The sequence below is a fragment of the Perognathus longimembris genome, chromosome 28 (assembly GCF_023159225.1).
Source record: "Perognathus longimembris pacificus isolate PPM17 chromosome 28, ASM2315922v1, whole genome shotgun sequence".
In the NCBI taxonomy this organism is placed as follows: domain Eukaryota; kingdom Metazoa; phylum Chordata; class Mammalia; order Rodentia; family Heteromyidae; genus Perognathus; species Perognathus longimembris.
Genome location: NC_063188.1, coordinates 39,261,375 through 39,280,489, shown reverse-complemented (window position 1 = coordinate 39,280,489; position 19,115 = coordinate 39,261,375). Strand labels below are relative to the sequence as shown.

Genomic DNA, 19,115 nt, shown 5'->3' with positions numbered 1-19,115 from the left:
GGAATTTAAAACTACTTTACCTTGCTCACATACTGGATAGCTTGCCTCTAGTTCAAAAATTAGAAGACAATCCTACTGGTTAGCTTGAGAGCAGAAGCAAGTGAAGTCAGAGCAGCTCCAGGACTAAGTTGAATATGGATTCCTGAATCATTGTCAGTGTACCTGGCTGTTTCCTGTGATCTGGCCAAACCATATCTAAATTTACACTGGTCCAGTTGTTCTCAAGTTAGTCTGCATCTTAAGCTCCCAGGGAGCTTGCGAAGGATGTACTGTCAGGTCTGTGGCCCAGGAATACTGATTCTACAACTTTGAGATTCTGTATTCCCCAGTGGTTCTGATGCGAGTAGCCCAGAGATAGATTTTGAAAAACATAGCCATATTTTGCCAAGCAATATAACAGTTTAATCAGAACAATTAGTGAATATATGAGAAACTCCATCGCCTGGACTAATCTCCTTCCTCGGCCAGAATGTAAGGAAGCCTCGGCTTCCTTTTGTCTCATACTTGCCAACTCTGCTTCTGTTTGGTGCCCCCAGCAAAGGAGGCTATTTTAATTAACAATAATCACAATAATAGCTATCATTTATTGAGAGCACACTATTGGCCCAATACTAGTTACCTTTCTTATACTAACAATCCCATCATTGAGAAATGATTGTTATTATTCCTATTTTATAAATGAAGAAACTGAGACAGGGCTGGGAATATGGCCTAGTGGCAAGAGTGCTTGCCTCGTATACATGAAGCCCTGAGTTCAATTCCCCAGCACCACATATATAGAAAATGGCCAGAAGTGGCGCTGTGGCTCAAGTGGCAGAGTGCTAGTCTTGAGCAAACAGAAGCCAGGGACAGTGCTCAAGCTCTGAGTCCAAGCACCAGGACTGGCCAAAACACACACATACACACACACACACACACACACACACACACACACACACACACACACACACAAAAGAAACTGAGACATTCCTCAAGGTCACAGACCCTGTTAAGCAGCAAAGGCAGGGTGCCGCAATCTGGCTCCATAGCCCACACTTGTTAATCACCATGCTATATGAAATGTCAACATTTCAAAGAGAAAAGAGTAGCTTTTTTGGAAATTGTATGATTTTTATTAAGCTCACTACAGTATAAATTTATTGTGGGAAAGAAAACAGGATGTAAAAGTCTAACATTTATCAATGGCTTACTTGATATCAAGTTCAGTTTCTCTGCAGAGTGTTTGATCATACAATGCTTTTATAATACTTTTTTGTTCCTTGTTAATTCATTACCTCACTTGAGACATTTGCAAAGTGAGATGTTGAAGCAACTTTGTTAAGGATACTAAGCAGATTATAGTGGCAGTATAGTAAGACTTCTGGGCATCCTCCATGCTGTCTGACCCCACCCCAACCCCAGCCCTTTGCATTCCACCCCATTCAATACCTTTGCATACTGGCTTGATTTGAATAACACACTCTCCTTATCCTGGAAATAAACATATACAGAAGACATAGAAGAATGAGCTATGTATTAAGGTAACTTAGCATGCTTCTTAAAGACAAAGTAGTGACTAAAAGTAAACAAGCATCATTGAAGACATTAACTTGGACAAGGAAGGTATTTTCCTTAAACAGTTGTCATAATAAATCTGTTTGAACTTTACCTGGCATTTGGGTATATCAGATCTTCAACTGAAAACTTTCAATGTCTTCCTTGTCTTTTTGAACCTCCTTATGATCATGACTATACTCCTCAGTGATTTTCCCCCATAGAATTTTTCTAAGGCAACCTGGACACAGTTGTTTCCTTCTCACACCCTTGGTAAACAATTTGTGAGCCCAAAGTAGGTGCAATTCTTCTTAGGTGCAACTGTGAAAGAAAAAGGTCACCAGGAGCTAGCTAAAATGTCCAGGACCAACTTACTATAAGGTCCATTCAGAGTTAAGCAAAGCTACAGAGCAATTGAGAAGAGGAAGCTGCATTTTAGCCACAACTAGATATAAAGCATGTGACATCTCCTCTCTGGAACACTGCACAACACTGGTGTGACCTAGTATTTTTTTTTAAGTTTCAAATTGTTAAATGAGGACAAATAAAGAAATAAGCCAAGAAACTGCTTACAAAATAAAAATAATAGCTTGTAGGGTACGGCTTGTGGAACAGTAGAGTGTAGACTTCTGTGAGGTCACTGCAACAAAAATATAGGCACGATTGTAAATAAAAATTTTTCAGAAATCAGGAAAATAAACAAGGGTCTAAGGCAATCTAAGGGAGACTTCTTTTTCCACAAAAATCTAGTGAACCTCTATAAGACTATTTTATGGCATTTTTTTAACTTAACTGAGTCCCATGTTTCTGTACCCAGTTCCATAGTCAACTTGAAAACCAGCAAAATCCCAATCACAATGGCTATGAAAAGCAGCAGTCTTTCAGCCACCCAAGAGGACCTCGTAAAGTCTCATCTCCAGAGAGTTGTCAGTATTTGATCTGTCTCATAGCATCCTAGGGAACTTGTATACAGAGTATTTTCATTATCTGACTCACTTCAGAGTTTTCTCCCAGAAGAAATCCCTATCTACAGTATACTTGTTAAAAAACAATCAACTACAATTGTTTAACATGATGGCTATCTGAGGTAGCCAAATACTTAAAAGAAAGATCAAGATGTTCATGGTAGGCCACAAAGAGTTTTTTTATGTATTTCTAGGGATCTAGAAGGCTAGATACATGCACAGAGATCTGTGCATACCCAGGAAGACCTGAGAGAGCAGTTAGCTCTCATCTCTGGCTACACAAGCTCCATTGACAGTGCCCCTTACCACTGGCTAAAGGTGGGAAAATTATGCTTTTGCTCCATTTAAGGCAGTATCTGAAAAATCCTTAGCATATCACTAAATTGAGCAGAAACTTACTACCTCATACTAAGGTAATATAGAATTAGTTCTAAAAGTCACCAAACAAAAGAACAAAGTATGAGCAAACAACATAATAGGAACCAGAGACGACAAGTGTGGTGGTACATACTTCTAATCTCAGAAATCAGGAATTGGAGATCAGGAGAATTACAATTTGAGGCCATTCAGGGGAAAAATGTTAATGAGAGGTAATCTCAACAAATAACCAAGTATATGTGTAATCTCAGCTACATGAGAAAAATATGCAAAAGTATTTGCTGAGACTTCCTCAGAAAAACTCATGATACTCTACTTTAAAAAAAAATAGCTAAGTTAAAAAAGCTGGTGATGTGGCTCTCATGATAGATTACCTGCAAGTGTGAGATCCTGACTTTAAACCTCAGTATCATTTTTAAAAATACAACCACAAGGGCTGGGGATATGGCCTAGTGGCAAGAGTGCCTGCCTCATATACATGAGGCCCTAGGTTCAATTCCCCAGCACCACATATACAGAAAATGGCCAGAAGTGGCGCTGTGGCTCAAGTGGCAGAGTGCTAGCCTTGAGCAAAAAGAAGCCAGGGACAGTGCTCAGGCCCTGAGTCCAAGCCCCAGGACTGGCCAAAATAAATAAATAAATAAATAATACAACCACAAGTACCACAAAGGAAGAAAACGTGATTGTGATTCCTTACTTGACAAATTATATTATCGAAAATGTCCAGAATTTAACAAAAAGTTCTAAGTAGTCTGACCCATGTACATGGGGGAAATTAGAGCACAGAAACTCTCTAATAAATCACAGGTCTATGTTTATTAGACAGTGGCTCAAATAAGCTTTTATAAATACATTCAAAGAGCTAAAGTAAACTATGTCTAAAAAATTAAAGTATAAAAATGATGTCTCATCACCATAGAAATAACCGAAATTCAGAAAATAATAAGGGACTATTTTGCAAACCTTTATGCCAACAAATTCGAGAACTTGGAAGAAATGGATGATTTCCTGGAAAAAATTGATACCCCCAAACTCAACTATGAAGACTTAAACCTTCTAAACAGACCCATATCCAGTATTGAAATAGAAACAGCAATAAATGATCTCCCATCCAAGAAAAGCCCAGGTCCAGACGGATTCACCGCAGAAATCTACAAGGCCTTCAAAACAGAACTCACTCCAATATTTCTCAAACTCTTCAATGAAATTGAAAGAGAACGTTCACTTCCAGACTCATTTTATGAAGCCAGTATAACCCTCATCCCAAAACCAGGCAGAGACTCATCACGGAAAGAGGACTACAGACCAATCTCCCTGATGAACATAGATGCAAAAATTCTCAACAAAATTCTGGCCAATCGACTTCATCAAAAAAATCATACACCACGATCAAACTGGATTCATCCCAGGGATGCAAAGTTGGTTTAATATACGCAAGTCAATTAATGTAATCCACCACATCAACCAGAGCAAGGTAAAGAACCACATGGTTTTATCTCTGGATGCGGAAAAAGCGTTCCATAAAATCCAGCACCCATTTATGCTAAAAGCCCTGGAAAAACTGGGATTCCAGGGAACATTCCTGAATATAATCAAGGCAGTTTATGACAAACCAACAGCAAGCATAACTCTAAATGGTGAAAAACTAAAGCCATTCCCTTTAAAATCAGGAACAAGGCAGGGATGTCCACTCTCTCCCCTGCTCTTCAACATAGTACTAGAATTCCTAGCCAGAGCAATTAGGCAAGAAGAGAATATAAAGGGGATCCAAATAGGAAAAGATGAAGTTAAACTTTCTCTCTTCGCAGATGACATGATCCTATACCTAAAGAATCCCATAGACTCTACCCCCAAGCTACTAGAGCTGATACAAAACTTTGGCAAAGTTGCAGGATATAAAATAAACCTTCAAAAATCAACGGCCTTTCTCTATGCTAACTACCCGAAGACCGAGGCTGAAATCAGGAAAGCAACTCCTTTTGCAATAGACCCCCAAAACATAAAATACCTAGGGATAACCTTAACCAAAGAAGTGAAAGACCTCTTTGAAGAGAACTTTAAAAGCTTGAAAAATGAAATTAAGTCAGAACTAAGAAAATGGAAAAACCTCCCATGCTCCTGGATTGGGAGGATTAATATAATCAAAATGGCAATATTGCCAAAGGCTATCTACAAATTCAATGCAATACCCATTAATATCCCAACACCATTCTTTAATGAAATAGAGGAAGCAATCCAGAAATTCATATGGAACAATAAAAGACCTAGAATAGCAAAAACACTCCCAAGCAGAAAGAACAGTGCTGGAGGAATTACAATACCCAACTTCAAGCTGTATTATAAAGCTATAGTAGTAAAAACAGCTTGGTATTGGCACCAGAACAGGCCTGAAGACCAATGGAACAGAATTGAAGACCCAGAATTAAAGCCACAGAAGTATGCCTACTTAATCTTTGATAAAGGAGCTAAAACAATAGTATGGAAGAAAGATAGCCTCTTTAACAAATTGTGCTGGCAAAACTGGCTCAACACATGCAACAAACTAAAACTAGATCCTTATATATCACCCTGCACCAAAATCAATTCCAAATGGATTAAAGATCTTGAAATCAAAACCAGCACCCTGAAAACACTAAAGGAAGGAGTAGGAGAAACACTTGGGCTCCTTGGCACAGGACAGAACTTCCTTAACAAAGACCCTGAAAGGCTACAAATCAAAGAAAGGTTGGACAAATGGGACTGTATCAAACTGCAGAGCTTCAGCACGGCAAAGGACATAGCTCTCAAGATAAACAGAAAGCCCACAGACTGGGAGAAGATATTTACCGGACATTCAACAGACAAAGGCCTCATCTCTAAAATATATGCAGAACTAAAAAAATTACCTTCTTCCAAAACAAAACCGCAAAGAACCAATAGCCCCCTCATCAAGTGGGCTAAAGACTTACAAAGAAACTTCTCTGATGAGGAAATGAGAATGGCCAATAGACATATGAAAAAATGCTCTACATCACTGGCCATAAAAGAAATGCAAATCAAAACAACATTGAGATTCCATCTCACCCCAGCAAGAATGTCATATATCAAGAAAACTAATAATAACAATTGTTGGAGGGGATGTGCCCAAAAGGGAACCCTACTTCATTGTTGGTGGGAATGTAAACTGGTTCAGCCACTCTGGCAAGCAGTATGGAGATTCCTCAGAAGGCTCAATATAGAACTCCCCTATGACCCAGCAGCCCCACTGTTGGGTATCTATCCAAAAGCCCACAAACAAAATCACAGTAATGCCACCAGCACAACAATGTTCATCGCAGCACAATTTGTCATAGCGAGAAGCTGGAACCAACCCAGATGCCCCTCCATAGATGAATGGATCAGGAAAATGTGGTACATTTACACAATGGAATTTTATGCCTCTATCAGAAAGAATGACATTGTTCCATTTGTAAGGAAATGGAAGGACTTGGAAAAAGTTATACTAAGTGAAGTGAGCCAGACCCAAAGAAACATGGACTCTATGGCCTCCCTTATTGGGAATAATTAGTACAGGTTTAGGCAAGCCATAGCAGAGCATCACAAGGCCCAATAGCTATATCCTTATGAACACATAAGATGATGCTAAGTGAAATGAACTCCATGTTATGGAAACAATTGTTATATCACAGTTGTAACTACTTTCAAAGTCCTATGTGTATGTGTAGTTTCTATTATTGATGATGTTCTTGTATCACCTTCCTATCGTTGTACCTACACTATCTCTGTAATCTTATCTGAGTATATTGGAAACCGTGTTTACTGGTATTGGAAGTAGGAAATTCAAAGGGAATACCAAATTTGAGAGACACAGGGTAAAAAAAGAGAAATAACTACAAAAGCAATACTTGCAAAACTGTTTGGTGTAAGTGAACTGAACACCTGGGGGGAGGGAGGGAAAGGGGGGGAGGGAGGGGGCATGAGGGACAAGGCAACAAACAGTACAAGAAATGTATCCAATGCCCAACGTATGATACTGTAACCTCTCTGTACATCAGTTTGATAATAAAAATTTGAGGAAAAAAAATGATGCCTCATTAAATATATAATAGCAATACAAATATAGACTTAAAAATTCAAATACAAATTCTAAAGTTTAGCCGGGAGTAGTGATACATCTCTGTTATTCCAGCATCTGGAAAGATGAGGAAAGAGGATCATGAGTTCAAGAATAACCTGTGCTACAGTCATTTTTAGGCCTAGGCTACAGGTCAAGGACTCTGTCTCAAAAGCATAAAAGGAAGGATGGGAGGAAGGAAGTGAAAGAGAAAGGAAAGGAAAGAAGGTCAAAGGGAAGCTGGATATGGTGACATGGGCTTCACTCAGCCAACATAAAGTATGCATATTTATTTTCCCCCATTTCTCCTTTCTGTGGTAATTGTCCTTTGTCTCTTACTTCTGTCTCCTTTTCTTCCTTCCCTGTTTCTCTTCTACTTCCCCTTTAAAAATTAAGTTAGGGGCTGGGAATATGGCTTAGTGGTAGAATGTTTGGCTTGCACGCTTGAAGCCCTGGGTTCAATTCCTCAGTACCACATAAACAGAAAAGGCCAGAACTGGTGCTGTGGCTCAAATAGTAAAGTGTTATCACCTTGAGCATAAAAGAAGCCAAGCACAGTTTTCGGGCCCTTAGTCCAAGCCCCAGGACTGGCAAAAAATTAAGTTAAACCACATCTTTGTACCTTCACAACTTTTTGAGAAACATAATGTTCATGTCACCACCAAAGAACCCACACAAGCACATTTTCATAGATGATAACCAATTAAAGTACAGGGCTGGAGGCATAGCTCAGCAATATGGTATCAGCCCAGCAAACTAAAGTCCCTGAGTTCAATACCAGTACTACCTGCAAAAAGAGACAGAGAGCTGGGCACTGGTGGCTATGACTGTAATCCTAGCTACTCAGGAGGCTGTTATCTGAGGATCACGGTTCAAATCCAGCTCAGTTTATCTCCAATAAACTACTCAGAAAAAGCTGGAAGTGGCAATTTGGAGAGAGAGAGAGAGAGAGAGAGAGAGAGAGAGAGAGAGAACAAAGTAACATAGTACACTAAAAATACCACTTTATACCTATAATACTAGATACACAGAAGAAAAGATCAAGACAACTGTGATTTATAGCTAGCTCAGGTGAAAATTCCCTAAGACCTCTTCTCAAACAATAGTTGAACACAGTGGTATTTCCCTGCCATCTTACCTAGAAAGATAAGAAATATTGTGGTTTCATGCCAGCACAGGAAAGAAAAGGTTTTAAGACCCTTTATCAACAGAAAAATCTAGTTACTGTGGTGTATACATATCATCCCAGATGTAGTAGGAAGTGTAAATGGGAACATTAGGTTCTAGACATGTCTGGGCAAAAATTGAGGCTCTATCTCAAAAATAACTAGGGTAAATGGTTTGGAGGTAAGGCTTAAGTGGTAGATGATCTGCCTAGCAAGGAGGAAGCTCTAAGTTCAGAATTCAGTATCTCTGAAGAAAATAAAAAATACTTATTTATCATAAAAGAAGGAAGGAAAGATGTACCAAAATGGTCTAATACATGCAGAAACAAGTAGTGCACTGTCAGAATTTAGTCTTCCTTAACAGAAACCACATTAAATAGAAATGGAGTAACATTTCAAATAAAAGAGATTGACACAATGGAGAAAAATCAATGCAGTTGAACTGCATATATATGTCTCCCTACAAGAGACATACATTCATTGATCAAAATATGTTGAGAGTAAAAGGATAGAAAAATATACAACATATATGTATATAAAATATGTAGATTTACATAGAGGAGGAGAGAGACAGACACCATCAATAGTGCATGCCTTTAGTCCTAGCTACTTGAGAGGCTGAGAATGAGAGGTATCCTTAGACTTCATCTGGGAAGAAAAGCTCACAAGATTCTTTTTCCATCTATGCCTGGGAGCAGTGGTACATGCCTATCATCTCAAGCAAGATGAGAGGTTGATATTAGGAAGATCATAGTACCAGGCCCGCTCAGGTAAAAGGTCCAAAAGACTGTCTCCATGGAGAGAAACTTGAGGTGGTGGCACATGCCTGAAATCTCAGGGGTGTTAGGAAGTCTAAAAGTAAGTAGATGTGACTCATGTACAGTAAGTATATAGACTAAATTTTATTCAATTCCACATTATTATTTTTATTTTTAGATTTATTATTTTCAAGGTGATGTACAGAGGGGTTTCTGTTACATATGTAAGGTAGTGAGTACACTTCTTGTCAAACTTGTTACCTCCTCCCTCATTTCTTCTCATCTTCCTTCCTCCCCAATTCCAACCCCCCTTGAGTTGTACAGTTGGTTTACAACATATTGTCTTGTAAGTATTGCTGTTGCATTGGTTCGCTTTTTACCCTTGGTCTCACCATTTTGATGTTCCCCATCCCTTCCCCAACTCAGACAAGCATATATACAATACCCAGGGTACCAAAATTAAATACAGTGACAATAGGGACTAAATCATAGGGTAGATAAACAAAAGAAAAGAGGAATAATTTCATGTAGCATATTAAAAAGTAACAATGATAAACTGTTTGTTTCTATATCTTGGAGTTCATTTAACTTTATATTATTATTTTCTTTTAAAAATCCAGTGTGACATTCCTTACCCAAAGCACATGGCCCATAATTGGTAGAGATGAGAGGGATCTAAACCCAGTCAATTTGCCTCTACACTGTGATCTTGACTGGGTAAGAGGAAAAACAAGAATGAGCAGATATCCTTGTCTATGGCAATGTGTGGAAGGAATCACAAAGAATTTTAATTAATGATGGGGAGTAGGTAGAAAGTTGGGCAAGAGATTTTCATGTATTACTTTCTATGTCTAATGAACTCTGAATCCATGTATTCATTTTATAACAAACATCTATCTCATTAATGAAAATATTAGTCATCTTTTATTTGTTGGCATATACATTTTAGCTCTCCTTGATTTTTTTATAATCTTTTCCAAATTCTCCAGAGGCATGTTTTTACGCCAATTATTGCTGTGACATGTTTTCCTGTTACATTTCACCTGCCAGGGGAGCCCCAAGATTGAGTTGAAGCCAAGGAGGGCTGGCTGGGGGCTGGGTAGATTCATGAAAGAAGGGCCTTTGCTATTTGTTCTGCTTGGTTAGAACTGTTATTGGGCAGGATTCATGAGCTTTACTGAGCTATGCTTTACAGGTCCCAATCCCTAGGACCCCCTGGGTCACACCAGTGGGTTAGCTGCCTGGGAAACTGCTATTGTCCTGCAGACTGCAGGGGGTTAGATTCTCTGTATGTATGTGCATATGACCTAACAACTTTATTTAATGAAAATCTGAGTTTGGAAATAATGCCTACAGAGTGAAGTGGGTCTGCCTCTTGTTCCTGTGTCTGTGCAGCAGAGGTTTGCTTGCTTTTTTAACTTAATAAGGATATTCACATGGGAACATGTTACAAAAGCAACTAAGCATTATGGAGTATCTTTACTAACATAGGAAACAGCTTATTAACTTTAGGAAGCATTAGGCAGTGTGAAAAAATATGTAGAAGAAAATGGTAGGGGTAATTAATGTTTAAGCTGTAATTAATTCATTGTAATAAGTTCCTTTGTTCATATGCAACAAAAAGTTGTACTTACTATATTGTCATTCATACTAACTCCTTAGGGCATTTTTTTATTTATATATTTTTTTGTTTTTTTTTGTTTTTATTATAAAACTGACTTAGGGCATATATAATAAAGACTGATTACAAGTTATTGTGCAGTGATTTATTATTGACTATTCCAAAGCAATTAAGATGCAAGTTCAGAGCTGGGGGTGTGACTCATTGAAGGAAATTTTGTGTAGCATACCCAAAGGCCTGGTTTCCATCTCCAGCATCACACAAAAAGAGAATGGTACACACAATATATGATAAAAGGAACATGGATTTGAGAATTTGACTTAAGTTCAAAGGATGTATGACCTTGGACAAGTTGTTTATTGCATTTATTTTTAGGTCTTTTGGGGGGAGGCAGGGAGTTCAGAATAGCACTAATTCCTTACATAGGAAACTTAAATGTGGTAATGAGTCAGTACTCTAACAACATTAGTTCTCATCTTTCCACTGAACAAGAAATGGAGTTGGAAAAAAATCTTTGTGCAAATGATCTACCTTCTCTTACTGCCACGTTTAAGCTAAGGAAGTACATGCATTTCCATACCTCTCAGAATCTGAGGCTGTCCCCTGTGTTGCCCTAACTGTATACATAATGTTGCTATTCTACTTTCCAGTTATGAGTACTCTACACTGTAGATACTTGTGAACCAATTGTGTATATTCATGCTGTGTCAGTTCAATTCGCCTTGAGAATGTTGCTACTACACTTGTGTTTTCCCAGTCAAGGTGGTGAGAAACTTGTTCCATTAGAGAGCCTTTCCAAGTCATTTTACAACAAACAGTACAAGAAATGTATCCAATGCCCAATGTATGATACTGTAACCTCTCTGTACATCAGTTTGATAATAAAAATTTGAGAGAAAAAAAAATTTTGAGTATATAGTATGTAGAACACCACATGATCAAATATGACGACCTTACACAAAGAACCTATGTTCACTTGACAAGTACATGCGGCAGAGCCCGTGATAATAAACCCTTACAGCAGCTGTCTCATGTGCCCCAATTTTCATGAACTGACACATGGTGACAAACTATAGTGAAGGAGCCAACTCAGATAACATTGAATGAGCATCGATTTATGAAATGTCATAGGATAGAGGCTTTAAAATTTAAATGTTCAGAATGTTAAGTTTTCAGGTTTTGTAGGGTCAGTAGAACGTAAGCAGGCTGCTTTAGCCAACACACAACTCAACTGCATGACCTGACAGTAACAGGTTAGTTCTGGTTATCATTTCCATTTAACTCCTCAAAATCAACTACTTCATCTAAGAACAGAAGTCCAAACACAATTCCTCAGAGGATGCCACACAGGAAAAGGAAATTCATAGCAAAGGAAACTAGAATGAGCAAGAAAGAGAAAAAAAAATCAGGATATTCCAAGGTCAAATAAAACAAGAAAAAGCATTCAGTGGCATCAAATGTAGTTTAAGATCCAAGAATGAGAAGTAGCAAAATGTGATATGACCAGGAGAAAGTTAACAGTGGTTTTGAGGTTAAGTGGTTTTTAACTGAGCAGGTTTCTATTATATAAATGGCGAATGATTTAGAATAACATGTTTAGATTAACAACTTGCTGTAACCAGAACTTTAAAGGGCCATTTTAATTAGACTCACTCCTTCCCTCATTAGCATTTCCTGTGCTCTTACAAGTATCCAACCCCACAAAGCCACAGGTAGGGGTACCTAATAGAAAAACCATAATTAAATCAAAATGGCAACCACAAGCCATCTAGATAAAAGTTTTAAACCAAGGACTTAGAAATCTTGTCCCCCTGTTCAACTAAAATATTATTTTCTGATACATTAGCCTTCTGTTTTCCTCTTTCTGTAGGGTAGTACCTGAGGTTGAACTGAGGGCCTTGCACTTAGGGCTTTTTGTTTCTTACTTGGAGATAGAGTCCTCAAATTTTTCTACACATGCTGGCCTCAAACTGTCATTCTGCAGATCTCAGCCTCCTCAGGAATTAAGACTGAAGGTGTGAGCCACCAGAATCTGGCTTGTTTTCCTTTCTACCTTATTTGACTTGCCAACCTGGAAGAGCAGTAGAGTTTAATAAATAAAAATATTATCTCCCAAGTGTTTTCTGTATACTGTGAGGAAAAGCAAAAATGCTACTTATATCCTGTTACACTTTTCTACAAACATATAAAAGCCCACACAAAATAGTTCAAAGAAACCAAAACTTCCTCAGTTTTACACAAAAATGCTTATATTGCCTTTTATCTCACCATTTAACAGATTTGTTTGACCATATCCCTGGCAAAGCACCAACTTGGATTCTGAAAGGAGATTAAAAAAACAGTCTCAAAAAATCTTGTATGAGCTACAAGGAAAAACAGAAATGATATTTATATATTGGATATTTATTTCCACAAAAGTTTGCTGCCTATAACACAAACCCAACAACTCACTTGGAATAGACCATGGAAAGTTACCAAATTCTTCACATTTTCAGAGATTTTAACTACAGATCTCTGCTTCTCAAAGTAGAGTTCAGAGAAATCTGCTCCCTGGAAATAAGACCAGCCCACAGGATATATTTGGCACATCAAACATAGAGAATTATTTTAAGTTTAAACATGGATATAGTTTTTTAAACACCATAAAATTCACGATATTTTATGAAACTAAACTTCAAAGGTATTTGGTTAGGAAGAATAAAATCCAGGCCTGTGCCACTGAGAATTTCTTCTTTCTTCCACTGTCACGTTGATGCCCTCTGTCAGGTGTCGCTACAAAAAGGCACATTTCCAGAGATCCTAGTCCTAACCAGCTATTCCAGTTAGCAGTGTTAAAGGTACAGAAACTTTTAATTTGCACTGGTTATAATCATGTTATACCGGGGTACCCACTAGCTTCAGAATTAAGGTTTATAATCCAAAATGCATACACAAAGGGTTTTTGTAATTGGTCCTCCAAAATAAACTCACCTTAGAAACAAACCAACCCATTCAGAAATGTGATGTGAGGTCTCTTTCTTTTTTTTTTAATTTTTATTATCAAACTGATGTACAGAGAGGTTACAGTTCCATACGTTAGGCTTTGGATACATTTCCTGTACTGTTTGTTACCTTGTCCCTCATAACCCCCTCCCTCCTCCCTTTCCCCCATAAGGTGTTCAGTTCACTTATACCAAACAGTTTTGCAAGTATTGCTTTTGTAGTGGTTTGTCTGTTTTTACCCTGTGTCTCTCAATTTTGGTATTCCCTTTCAATTTCCTACTTCTAATACCAGTATACACGGTTTCCAATATACTCAGATAAGATTACAGAGATAGTGTAGGTACAACCACTGGAAGGTGATACAAGAACATCATCAATAATAGAAGCTACAGATACACATGGGACGTTGAAAGTAGTTACAACTGTGAAATAACAATCGTTTCCGTAACATGGAGTTCATTTCACTTAGCATCATCTTATGTGTTCCTAAGGGTATAGCTATTGGGCTCTTTACTTCTGAGACACATCTTCAACCTAAGAATACCTTTTTAAGCACTTAACTCCAAACATTTTAATACAAGTATTTGAAATTCATTATTCTATTTAGTATATTTAATTTGTATTAATTATACAAAATAACTTGCATATATGTATATAATGAACTTTTTAATCATATTCATCCTCATTGCCTCCTCCTAATAGTACTCCTCTGTGCAAACTAGCCAGCAGTATTTGTCTCTTTTATATATAGTGGCAATTGACTTCATGTACCTTGTTTGAGAGACTACATGGAACATATGGCAAATAGACAATAACAGGTTTGTACGAAGAAAATGCCTCTGAACTCAAATGAAGTCTTAATAATTAATTTCCATATTAATCATAATATCCATAGTAACCGAGGTTTTATTCTTTCTTAGACAACTCTGTGTGTGTGTGTGCACACCAAAATTTGAAATTCAGGGCTTCACAATTTTGCTGTGCATTTTTGCTCAAGGCTTGGACCCTACCACTTGAGCTTGGACCCTACCACTTGAGCCATACCTTCACTTCTGACTTTTTTGCTGGACAATTGAAGAGCCTCAAAGACTTTTCTGCCCGGGGAAAACCACAATGCTCATATCTGAGACTCTTGACTAACTAGTATTATAGACGTGAGCCACCAGTACCTCGTATTATTTTAATGTTAACTATTTGATCAAAAAGTCTGATCGCTAGGAGAATGTTAAGCATATTCTAATTTAATAGCCTGAAAGGTGATCCGATCACAGGAAATAGTTTTTTAAACAGGGTCATTTCTTTAATGAGACTTAAGGCATCAGCCTTTATTTTATGAAAAGTAAAAACACAGTTACCCTTCTAACTAAAAACTGGACTTCAAATGCAAATGAACAATCTCACTATCTCAGTGGAAAGTACCCATCCCCATTGATTTTCTTAAAACTAAAAACAGTTCTTTTAGAGGAAAACAATATTTATTGTGTAATATTTTTGTACTTATTAATCAAGGACACAAAACTATAACAACTAACATCAACTTAATGACAATTAAGCAACTTGGTAAAGAAATTCTAGTTAGTTAAGGAAAATAAATGTTATTAAATTTCTAAGGAAATGCAGTAATTCTAAGTTTTAAAGCAGTCATCCAACTCTTGCAAACAATAGGGAAAAATATCAACATCAACATAAGTGCCTTAGTTTGGAAGCAAAGAATTGTAAATTATGTGTTGACACATGATGTGTCACAGAACATTGGTAATACCTTTAGTCTTAGTACTTTAGACCCAAAGTTTTACAGTGCTACCACTACCCAGGAACTCCAATGATAGGTTCCATCCAACAACTAGCTAGAATTAAATTATACTATGTGACTCTCTGCTTTTCAGAAGAACTGACAATAATGAAATATTTTCCCTTCTTGATGCAAATGATACAATCAAACTCGATAATCTTGGCTGGTTCAGTTTTCTATTACACTATATCAATAGCAAATTTGGACAGATTAAGTTTCTATCAATAACAAACTAGCAAACTCACAGCAAGGGAAACACAGCACTATCTCATTTACAATTTACTAGCTTAGCTCTTCCAAAGTTTCAGAGAGATGCAGGGTTTCAATGCTCTAACATGAATAGAACAAAGCTTAAAACACAAGTGAACAAATATCTTGATTGCAGCAGTCTATGGTGTTGATTTTCAGCCTATTGATAATTAGTGTTGTCTCTTTTCAGCCAGGCAATTTTGTAATTCACTTAGGAAGAACCTAAATATCCTAGAATTAAAGAAAAGTTAATTTAGTTGTTCATAAAATTTCAATATGTGTATGTCTTTGCCTCATTCTAATCTGATCTCACTAATGAAGATCTTCCCATGTATTATTCCTAGTCAGTCCCACAATGAAAATATGAAAGCTGCCCTAAAGATTAGTTAAGCAACTATGGCTCTCATCATATTTTACTATGTGCCCAAAATTAGATTCTCAGTTAGGTGAGATGAATTTATAACATAAAATGATCTAACAAAAACATCATTCTACCAAGAAAGCAACACTCTTCCTCACCCCTCTCCCCCACACTATCTTCAGCCTTTTTTTTTAATTGTCAAAGTGTGATACAGAGGGGTTACAGATTCATATGAAAGGCAGTGAGTACATTTCTTGTTCTACTTGTTACCTCCTCCCTCATATCCCCCCATCCCCCTCCCCTTTCTCTTTCCCTCCAAGAGTTGTGCAGTTGGTTTACACCAAATGGTTTCTAAGTGAGCAACACTCTTGTGATGAGTGACTTCCTATGTAACTTATGAGGTGCAATACTTGCTTAGCATGCTTAAGGCTTTGGGTTTAATCTCCAGAGCCCCTTATACACACACACACACACACACACACACACACACACACACACACAGTATCAAATGAAAAGTAGGGAAAGACTAAGGGAAATGCCAATATTGGCCAAGAACAGTGTACTTATTTACCAGGGAACCTCATGGACAAAGACAGCTCCATTTTTTCTCCTCACTCTAAGTCAAAACACATGAGAAATGGGACCCCTTAGGATCTTTAGGCTGGTGTGTGTAAATCAGGGAAATGCAGATAAGCTAAGCATAGACAAGCTAAGTTATTCCTTTCTGGTACTTACATAGCACCAGCAAAATTTGAATATGGTACTAGATCAGACTAGAATACATACAGGCACAGGCTAGATTAAATATTAACATTAACCAAAATGAACATACCTTTAGGTTGGAAATGAATAAGCCCCCGTCTGAATTCTTATTACACTATCTCATACTGGTTATTTGTTATAGCATGAGAAAGGTAATAGGCCAAAAAGATTCCAATTAGCTAGAAAGAAAATAGTAACAAAATTAAACATACCAAAAAATTACTTGAAGGCCTCAGAATACATGTACTCTCCTATCACTTGTAAGTCACTAATTTTCTTTAATTTCCTTCCCCGAGTGTTTCTAGATGTTTCATATTCTGTAACAGCAGATTAGCTCAGCAATAGATTAATTCCAAGGATACAAGTTTTACTACTATGGTGACTCAGCATTTCACAGTTAACATGAAAGGAAAAAACAGGAGTTATGAGTTTTGGACAAACCTTAAGTTACTAAAAAATATAACACTATGGCTTAGAATAAGCATCTTAGCAAGTAAATTTTCCATCTGTAAGTGCAGTGGAAAGCAATGCAAAAATGATACGGTCTAAATGTGCTGTCCAATAAAGTCCTCACTATCCTCATGTGGCTGCTAAGTACTTTAAATGGGACTCGAGCAACAGAGTTTTTTGTTTTTTTTTCTTCACAATAATAGTGGTTTGAACTCTAGGGCTTATGCTTGCTGAGCTGATGCAATATTTTTCAACTGGTTATTTTTAGGACAGTGTCTTGCTTTCTTTCTGGGCCATGATCCCCCTACTTTTAGACTTCCAGTTGTCATTGGTATCACAAGTAGGCACCACCACATAGCCCAAAGATATAATCTTGTGGACTTTTCACCCAGGCTAACCAGGCTCAACAATCCTCTGATTCTCAGTCTCTCATATAATTTGGGAGGACAGGTACATACCATTGTTCCCAGCTATGATTTAAAAGGGGATCATTAGAACTTTCTCTGACCAAGCTGGACTTGAACTTTGATCCTTCCATTCACAGGCTCCCAAGGACCTATGGTTTTATTTAATATTTATAATGTTCAAAGGAGACTAGTGGCTATTGTATTAGTGCAGATGAAAATAATTGCTACTACATAATCTAGTTGCTGGGTTAACCTTGTATAGTCTTCTATAATATTGAATATAAAATAACATGCCCTAAAAAACCATTTAGAGACAAATCAGTTTTCCCACTACAGTGAACAACATTGGGATGGGGGACTGTATAAGTTTTAATAGGTTCAAATGATATGCAAATCAACAGGCAGTTGCAGCTCTAGTAATGTTTTAGAACTGTGACTAATTTCAGAAAAACTCAAGGTTTCTATCTAATGTTTTGTCTAAATAAGGGGTTTCCAGGTCCCATAGTAAACTGCTTAAACCACATTTTGTAGGCATGAGGGTCTGGCAGTGTTAGAGGACTTGCCAAACATTCATGAGGGGCCTGGGTTTGACTCCCAGCACTGAATTTAAAAAAAGAAAATGACTTCTAGGACTGGCCATGACAACAGAAATTGAAATTTAGAGCACTGTGTACCTGTGAAAAAACATAAGATTAAAGAAAAATCGAAATAATCACAAATCAAATCAATCCAGTAAGTCCAAACGCTCCATTTCTATACTGTGACTGGTAACTGAGAGCTTTGTGAAACTGTAACTACTCTTATATTGCTCTTACTACCCAGGCCCCTGAAGCAAAGCCTCAGGCCTTAAAACTTTTTCAGTTTATACCTACCAAAGGAATGAAGAAACATCTCCCAACAAATAAGACAACTTACTTGAAAGCAAGCTACTCCGAAGGAAATTCCAGCTACAACTCCCATTTCAGATTCTATAATCGTCATCACTTTTATAAAACAGCCCTGATGGGAGGGGAAAACATATAACACAAGAAATATGTAGTTTTCTTTATAAAAATAATAGATACTTTGATCATACACCTTCAAAAGAAGATTAGTTTTAGTATTTGATTGTCATTTACTGAAACCTGTCCTTGTTCATAAATTCTCAATCTATACACTTTCCACGTATTGGAGCAGACATTTGAATGTGCTCCTTGCTAGTTGTATGAAATCAAGTTCTACTTGCTCTAACACCTTCAGATTATGTGACTAAAATTAATATGATTAAAAATTAAAGACAACTTTGTATTCAGTCAATTCTTCAAAGATCATCACATAGAGAATCCTAAAAGTCTCCTTACTTCATGGTTTACTTCATTTGCATCCTTTTGTGGTGAACAGTCTTCAACTTTACAGCAACTCGTGGGAAATCCTATTTCTGTGTAATAATTACTATCTTTCCAATCCCTATAGTTGGTGACACCGCAGCAATGTAACTGAAAAAGCCAACACAAGCATTTAGAGCTCAAAACACAACTTTATAGCCAAAAATTTAATCTAACATAATTGCTCATTGCAATCTATACTCAAAAGACTATTTGATGCATTCAGTGAGGAGA

At 37.3% G+C, this 19,115-nt stretch overlaps 1 protein-coding gene across 1 annotated transcript in view; it reads right to left on the bottom strand.

The window, feature by feature from the left end:
- Positions 1–15,071: 15,071 nt before the first annotated feature.
- Positions 15,072–19,115, bottom strand: part of Tspan6 (tetraspanin 6) — a 7,343-nt gene continuing 3,299 nt past the window's right edge. Inside the window, exons 5-8 of the mRNA XM_048336481.1 lie at positions 18,858–18,992; positions 18,433–18,516; positions 16,731–16,839; positions 15,072–15,768 (exon numbers count right to left, since the gene is read on the bottom strand). Of these exons, the coding sequence (XP_048192438.1) occupies positions 16,771–16,839; positions 18,433–18,516; positions 18,858–18,992 (288 nt within the window). The 3' untranslated portion in view covers positions 15,072–15,768; positions 16,731–16,770. The remainder of the gene's footprint in view (positions 15,769–16,730; positions 16,840–18,432; positions 18,517–18,857; positions 18,993–19,115) is intronic.